This window comes from Urocitellus parryii, chromosome 4 (assembly GCF_045843805.1).
Source record: "Urocitellus parryii isolate mUroPar1 chromosome 4, mUroPar1.hap1, whole genome shotgun sequence".
Classification (NCBI taxonomy): domain Eukaryota; kingdom Metazoa; phylum Chordata; class Mammalia; order Rodentia; family Sciuridae; genus Urocitellus; species Urocitellus parryii.
In genome coordinates, this window is record NC_135534.1 from 184,690,319 (window position 1) to 184,698,782 (window position 8,464).

Genomic DNA, 8,464 nt, shown 5'->3' on the forward strand with positions numbered 1-8,464 from the left:
GCCCAGAATAAGGGAGGAAGGGAGAGGGGGAGAGAAAAGGTGAGGGAATTCCATCAGAATTGAAGAAAGATTAGTGGACTATATTAAGGGGCTTGAGGGGCAGGGAAGAGGGACAGGATAAGGGAAGAACAGTGGAATGAATCTGATCTAACTTTCCTATGTACATATATGAATATACAATCTCACCCTCATGCATATCCATGACATTAATAAAAAAAAAGTAATAGATCAGGAGAATAGAGGGAAGGAACATGGGGAGGAAAGAGAAGAAGGAAAGGGCAAGTACTGAGGACTAAATTAGAGCAAATTATGTTCTTTTATAATTATTTCAAAATGAATCTTAATGTTACATATAATTAAAAGAACCAATAAAAATTCTTTTTCCTTAAAAGCTTTGTAAAAAGCTACCAAAATGTTTGCCACAGTGGCTGTACCATTTTTGCATTACAACAACCATGTTTAAGTTTCTCATATCCTTGTATCATTTGGTATTGTCAAATTTTTCTTACTGTCCATAGGCCATTTTCTTACTGTGCATAAGCCATATATAGTGGGTTTTTTATCCTGTTGTTATTTGCATTTTCCTACTGACAAACAATGTTGAGCATATCTTTTCATGCACTTATTTTCCACTTGCATAATTTCTCTGGTGAAGTATGTGTTACAATTCTCTACTCACTTTTTTGGGATATGAATTTGTTTTCTTATTGTTTTAAGAGTTCTTTATAAATTTTGGGTATAAATGCAAAAGTTTTTGCAGATATTACCTTCCAGCTTGACTTTTCATTTTATAGACATTTCCAAAGTGAAGTTTTTTATTTTCAGATGAAGTCCAATTTATCCAATTTTTTCCCATTTGTGGATAATGCTTTGCCTATACATGCCTGTACATATGAATGGCATACAGGTCACAAAAGATTTTCTCTTGTGTTTCTTCCTAAAGTTTTACAGTTTTAGGTTCTATTTTTAGGTCTATGATCCATTTTTAGTTAGCTTTTGTATAGTATAGTTGGAGTTTCATGTTTTCTGTATATTGATATCCAGTTCTTCTAGTACCATTTGTTGAAAAAGACTTTAAATTTCTCATTATCACCTTTGTGCTATTTTGATTAAATATTTTTCTAAGTCAGTTAAATAAAAAGTAACCTATAAATTTTATAATTTGAGGATTGATTTGTGTTTGGGGAGTTTATCATTACTGAGCCTGCTAGTTTTAAAAATTTAGAATGTTAATTGTATTAGTTATAAATTTTACAAAGCAGTAGATTCTTTGGTTAAATATGCTATATAGTAAATACTGAATGATACAGGATATAATTGAGAGTGTGTATACATAAAGAACTTGAATTTTCCTTGCACAAACTGATGATAATTTAGATGGTCCATATGTTCATATTTTAAGCATCTTGACTTTTTCAAATCTTTTTTACTTTATCAAATCAGTATTTTTTCACATGCAAAGCAGTTATATCTTTCATAAATTCATTCATATTTGTCATAATTAATAGAACATGGCAAGTGCATATGGATGTTGTCATTTGCAATTTTCTTAGAAGTCCTTCTCAAAAAATTATTCAAGTTCTTATTGTTAAAAACACAGGGAAGAAATCAAATGGTTTTTATTCTGTTAACACAGGGTTGTTAGATTCCTATGGTAACATCAAAACCAAAAGCAATGATTGGAATAGGGAAGTTGGTTCTTTGTACACTTCCCTTGGTTGTGAAGGTTAACATCAGTAATGATAGCCAGTTTCGTTTGCACAGATTGATCCAGTTCAGTTTCTCAATTTCTGCAGCCATGAGTTTCCACTCTTGGGTTCAGCTTTGTTAGCTTCAGCTACCACAAAGATTTCCTTTTGGCCTTTGCAGCTTTAAAAGAATACTGAGCCTCTCTACTTCCCCTCAGCTCAAATATGAAGGTTATCAATTTGGGATCTGTCCATTTTCATATACATGGCATTTTGCCTTTCAAATAGAAATTTAAGAATCATTTAATTTCTAAAAAAAAAAAAGAATCATTGAATTTCTGATTTGAGTTGAAATCTGAGATTTGTTTTTGTCTTTTCTTAGGTTTGGTGTGGTGGACTTTCTTTGAGTACTGGGATGCAGGTTCCAAGTGCTGTGAGAACACTTCAGAAAAGTGAAAATGGAATGACTGGTTCAGCCAGCAGCCTGAACAATGTTACTCAGTAACGCCTACGCAGAATGTTTACCCTCCCTCTTGACTGGGTGGCCTTTTCTGTGCAGTTACCTGTCACAGAAATTTGTGAGTGGTGGAAATCAGGTTTGCTATGTTCTGCTTTAAGGCCTGGAATCTCTTAGCTTAAGCATCTAGTATGAAGCATTTACAGAAATCTACTGTGCAATATCATAGAAGCAAGCAGTTCTGGAGCAAGAAACTGATGTTTTGAAGAGTAAATGGGAAAGAAGGCAGTGTTTAAATATTTAAACATTTTTGTGTTTCTTAAATTACTTTTGTTCTTTTAAAATGTTTAATTACATTTGGTAATCCTAGGGCCTGAGGTGAAAGGCTTTAAAAATTTGCTTTTCTTTCTTGACTTTCTTTTTTCCTATCTCATCACTACCTGTTACTTGGTATACACTAAATCTTTAAAATTACATAGCCCCAGCCCCACCAAGGTTTTCTAAAAATTGAAATCATTGATTGGGGACAATAGGTGGTTTTTTTTTTCTTACAATGGTTTATTTCCCCCTTTTATAAATAAGTTGAGTTTTGCTAAATTAACCTATTTACTGACTAGTTTTTATCTCATCTTCTACTTTCCAGAATATATTGGTATTTCTCTTGTAGTTATAACTCCAAATACAGAGTGGATATGAAGAATTTAAAAAGCTTAAAAATCACCCAGATTTCAGTTTTGTATCTGCTATAGTAACACAATGGCAAAGGGTTTGCTCTGACTACTTTGCATTCCATCACTTTGAATGTTCAGCAAGATTTTTAAAAGCCTTATGTTTTCTGGTATTGTTGTCTAGTTTAACCCTACCTTTAGTAGTTATCTTTGATAAAATTCCCCACTCATATTTGGCACTGATTATAATTATGCTGATTTTTTAACATTAATAGGAATGAAAAATTTTTTAACATGGTTAAGGGTAGAAAACCACCCAATACTCAGCTTTAATCTAAAAAGGATAGGTTGCAAAGGGATGTACCTAAAAGTATTCTTTAGTAATTATTTAATTCTTTTTAATAAGATGTAGGAAAGGTTGAAACAACTGGAAAAAAATCTACATAATTGGTGTGTTTTTCAACCAATCATTCAGAGATTTGGGGGTTTTTTACCCCCTTATCCTTTTTGCTAAAGTCATATGCTTTTTAAAGGGATATGAATCTTCTAAAAATCAACATAGTCATGTTTCCCAGCCTTGGGAGTGGTATATTTAAATTTAAACAATGAGTGGTATTGAACAGAACAAATCTATTCTTAAAAAATTGATCAAAGTTTGTTACTCAAGTCCTTTGAGCTAAACTAAAAGTTATAATTACAGTATTTAAGATTTCCTTGAGCATCTTAAAGAAATTAAAATTTATATTTTACTTAGTTTTTAATTTCTTTTATTCTTTCATTCTCATTCTAAATATCTTGTAATATGACAGCCTTCTTCCAGAAGTACCTTTGTTGCTTACATTTGAGTTGTTTTCTATAAAAAGGCCTGCCCTCTTAAAATTTACTGCTTACTGATATGATGTTTTGTTTCATTGATAAAAACAAATCTAAATGAGGACTTACATTTGACCTGGGGTATTATTTTCTTTTCTAGAGGACAGATATCCACACTATTATCTAATAATAGGTTGGTAATTTTAAAGACTGTAAGGCAGTTAAAGGGAATAAAGTATGTCAATAGATAGTCTTGAGTCTCCAAGTATAATTTTGGGTTTTGTTTGTTGTATTTGGAAAGAAATTTTTGGAAGTTCTATTCCCTATAGAAGGGCTATTCCAAGACCCAAGGAAACAGGAATTTATTCCCTTTCACACTCCAAAGCAGTAATTTAGTGGAGTGGCTTTGTGTGAAAAGCTGTACACAGTATATTTTAGCAAATACAAAACAAAAAAAACCCAGATGTTCTTGTATAGAATTTTTTTACTATTATGTATTATATAATTGTCTTCTCATTAATTCAGTGCCTTTTTCCTCTAAGCATGCTCTTTCTTCATGCCTCATGTAGTGTCAACTGATATTTAAGCCAGACATATTACAGTTGTGAGAGCCTTCTGTTGCAAGGGCATGGGAAAAATGAAATATTAATTGGGCTGAAAGAGTGCATACAATTCTTTTTTGTGTTCTGCCATCACTTGGAATTTGCATATAAAATTTTCTAACACTCATTTGGAAAATGTTCTAATTTCACTGGGAATTAATTACTAGCAGCTTTGTAGTAATAAATTCAGTAAATCTGGAGTCCAAGCTCACATCACATGTAATACTTGATATTAAATTATACCATCATTACATCAAAATTAGAATCTGAAGGCTCCCTCTCTGATTCTTCTTCAGGGTCTCTAAATTAAGAGCAAAATGTGAAGTGTTTTAGTTTAACAATTTTAAGTTGGACGAAAAAGTCTGTCATCCTCATTTTTAAACTAAAAAATAATTGAATATAGTGCCTATTTAAATAATCTAAAATAAGGTAACTATTAACTTGATAATATTTAACATTTTCATTGATGTTTTGAGTTATAATGAGCTCTCTTGCTCAATTCATTATGGAAAGTTGCTAAACACTTTTAAATATCCTTTATTGCTTTATTTACCTTTTGTTTTGACAGGTCAAACATGACTGCTTTCTATAAAAGAAATGCATGAGAAGTTGGCTATCGTAGGTGCAAAAATTATGTTTTATAAAAATATGCATTAGTATTGCATTTCCCTCTTACCAGTTGAATTCCAAACCAGTTGTATTAAACTGGATATAGAAATGAAGGAGCTGCCTTAAGCACTTTAGAAAAGGAAATTTTCTACAATTCATTTTGACACTTGCAGCTTACCATGTCACATACATCTTTAACTTTGGTAAATATGTATATACCAAGCATTTAATAATAATGCACATAGAAATTTAATATACAGTAATTATTTGAATGTTCCAGGTATAGGTGAATAAATTTACAGTATTAGGGGCATGTCTTGTCTGTACATGGGTTTAATTATTGGCATCTGTACCATTTGACAAACCATTAACTACTGCTATACAGCTTACCCTGTTCTGCAAATAGTAATCATTCCCTGTGTTATATAAAGTGACATATTAACTTGCATTTATTTTCTCATTTATGAAATTAAAGCATGAACAATATCATGTATAATTTGAACTGTGATCCTTGGTGGTATAAATAATAAAAGTAAATATTTGTGATAAAATCTTTTAATTAGGCTAAGATATTGTTTCATGACTTAGAATAATTAGTTTTTTTTTATGTTTCCATAAAATTATTGTTATTTGTATATTATTGTTTCTTTTAAAAACAATTTTGGAAAAGGATATATGTTAAAAATGATTATTCCTCAAAGAGTTTTAAAAGAAAGTATAACATCTTATTATGAAATATGTGATTCTGGGGATTAAAAATTTGGCAATTTTCAAATCATAATTTCTTAAAGAATGTATTTATTAGATCTGTGTTCATTGATAGGCTAATTCATAAAACAAATATTTGAGTGTCTGTGATATGGCAGTCAAAATTTTATTACTTTGCATTCACATTTTCAAAACTAGTGTATTCAATTTATTGTGCAGCTAGTTTTGCTTCTTTTTAGTATGTTGAGACTGCATTTTAAAAATAATGTTTTGTTAAAAAGTCAGAAGTGTTAAAAGTAAATTTGTTAGTTTTTAAAAAGCTCAAATTAACTGCATATAATATGGTTCACTTTTATGTAATCACATAGGTTCAGCAAAGCTTATTTCTTGAGTTTATTTTTACTAGATATAGTCTTTCAGAGAAGTGTATGGTCACTCTGTATACAGGTAATCATAAAATTATTTGTTATTTTTAACCAAAACATACATTTCATAATGCCAGCACTGGAGTATTATGAGAGATCATTTTTCTTAGCCATCATAGCAAGATTACCTCATGTTCATAGTAGTTTTAGTGTTTTTTTTACAGTATTTACATTTCTGCAATTATGTGTGATTTTTAATGTCACATATGATAGCACTGTTACCTGGAATATATGATTAACCTACATAAACATTTTTAATTAGTGTTGGACATGTCATATAAAGGTTAGTATTGGCTTAATAAACAGATACCAGAAATTGCCACGGTACTTTTCTCCTTGGACTACCCAATTATTAAGCTGAAAGTATTTGTTATTTCAGGGTCAGTATAAGGTACTGACTTTTGATTCATAATCATTTAAGTTATATTTATTTAAGGTGATATGTTTTTTAATAGTACCCAGTCAATATGTTAGTCCTTCGGAATGGATGTGTAGAGGATTTCACAGTAATGTAGGGCAGAAGGTAGGTGAATGTGTTTGCTTTGGCTTGGCACTTATTAAGTTTGGACTAATTTAAAATAAGTCAAATTGTAAGTGATTGGCAAAAGCCATTTTGTTAATATTGGAACTTTTTGGAGAGCACATAATAATGAGAATCCATCTTTTAAAAACATGTATAAAACATTTCTGATATCTCTAAGGTACCAAAGCACTGAGTCTAATTCACCTAATCTAAGGGAGACTCTTTAAAATCAAATTTATAACTAATTCATACTATAAGATACATAATAGCTAAAGTTTTAGAGTAATATAATTTTTATTAAAAACCACTAGTCTTTAAAATACCTATATGTGATATTAAGATGATTTTGGCATCTTTTTCAAAAGTATTCAAAATTTATCACCTTAGCTTTATCATATACTAGGTCTGTGACAATTGTGTAAATCATTCATCACCTTTGGGCCTCTGTTGCCTTACTTAACTCATTATGTCTCAATTTCCCAAATATAAGACACCTATAAAAACCTATAATATTGCTCAATTTAAGTTTTTATAGGTGTCCTATACATAGGAGGAGACAGTGGGTTAAAATAATTGTAACTTGTTCAGCCTACCTCACAGGGCTGTTGTGAGGAATAAATGGATGAAGTATGTGAAATTGCTTCAACAACAGCAAAGTGCTATGTAAATGTAAGCTGTTATTTTTAGTTAATGGAATTAAGTGTTCGGATACTTCTAAATGCCATTTACTTTGATAAAGCATGTTCTTAAAGTGGTATCATCAGTGATTTTAAATGTGATTTTTAAAATAAAACCTTTTATCAAGATGTCATATAATATTAATTTAGTTTGTGCATGACTTGTGGCCTTTTAATATTTTCTTATCTATTTTAAGACTTTCTAGAGTAGTAAAAGTTCTTCCATGGCATTAGTGTATCAGTGTAGAAGAGTAGCATAAAGAAACAGTTTTTAAGCAAGATGCTACTTTTCCATACAGGAATTTGAACTTTCAGCTTAAGACTACTTAGTGCCATGTGCAAAGAGTGAATTTGGCCTGAATAACTTTTTTTCCAAACAACTAAATGGTTCAGCAGTTTGTGTGCTCAGTGAACATTTGACAACAGTGTTGCATTGTCCTTTTTAAAAAACAAGATGCATTTCAAAACCTTGTTAGTAAACCTAAATATCATTTATTATCTCACATACTTGTTTTGCTTTAAATTAGATTTATTAATGGAGATGTTTTACAAGGTATCTTAATCTACAAATTTGGTATGTCTATTATCTGGACATGGTTTCACTATGCAGTAATAAAAATTCTAATTCCTCAGGTTTAACCTTTAAGTTATGGATGAAGACCATTAATAAACCACATATATGCTCAGTTCTGCAACACTGAGTTAATGAACATATTGCCTCATTTTCCTTAGAAACAACACAAAGCCTTTAAAATGGTTAACTTTAAAATAGAGTATTTCAAGTGTAGTAACTTGTATGTTTAAGTAATAGTATGTTCTGTACAGAATATCCTAGTTAAGTTTTTACAAAAGCACCTGGAATATCTCATCTAAAAATTAAACATTTTTCTCTTTCTTTTGCTTCAGTGCTTGATTTTCATTAATGTGTGCTTACAATGTGATTGTTGGAAAAGAGAGTATTTTTTAAAAGTCAGAGTAATATAGACATATTCTGTACACCACCCTCCAATAATGTTATAATATGTAGACCATTATGGGAGTTGGCTTCCTCAACTGGAGTCTTTTTCTTGGTAGACCAATCCTGCTGCACTTTGCTAGGATATCTGGATAAGAGCTTGGGAAACTTGGATTTTTCTGTTCCAGTTTTCCCTTATTCCTATTTTGCATTTATATTGCATACTAGTGGTGCATTTATGCCTACTTAAAAAGGTCAACACAGCAGGCACTGATTATGGTGCTTACATATAACAGATGTACTATTTTTAAAAAATATTAATTTTTTAGTTGTAATTGA

At 30.7% G+C, this 8,464-nt stretch overlaps 1 protein-coding gene across 4 annotated transcripts in view; it reads left to right on the plus strand.

Moving 5' to 3' along the window:
- Window positions 1-8,064, plus strand: part of Fsd1l (fibronectin type III and SPRY domain containing 1 like) — a 70,244-nt gene extending 62,180 nt beyond the window's left edge. For all 4 annotated transcript variants that reach the window (XM_026380364.2, XM_026380371.2, XM_077797069.1 and 1 more), the window contains one exon: window positions 2,071-8,064. In XM_026380364.2, coding sequence (XP_026236149.1) covers window positions 2,071-2,193 — 123 coding nt within the window. In that variant the 3' untranslated portion in view covers window positions 2,194-8,064. The remainder of the gene's footprint in view (window positions 1-2,070) is intronic.
- Window positions 8,065-8,464: the final 400 nt, after the last annotated feature.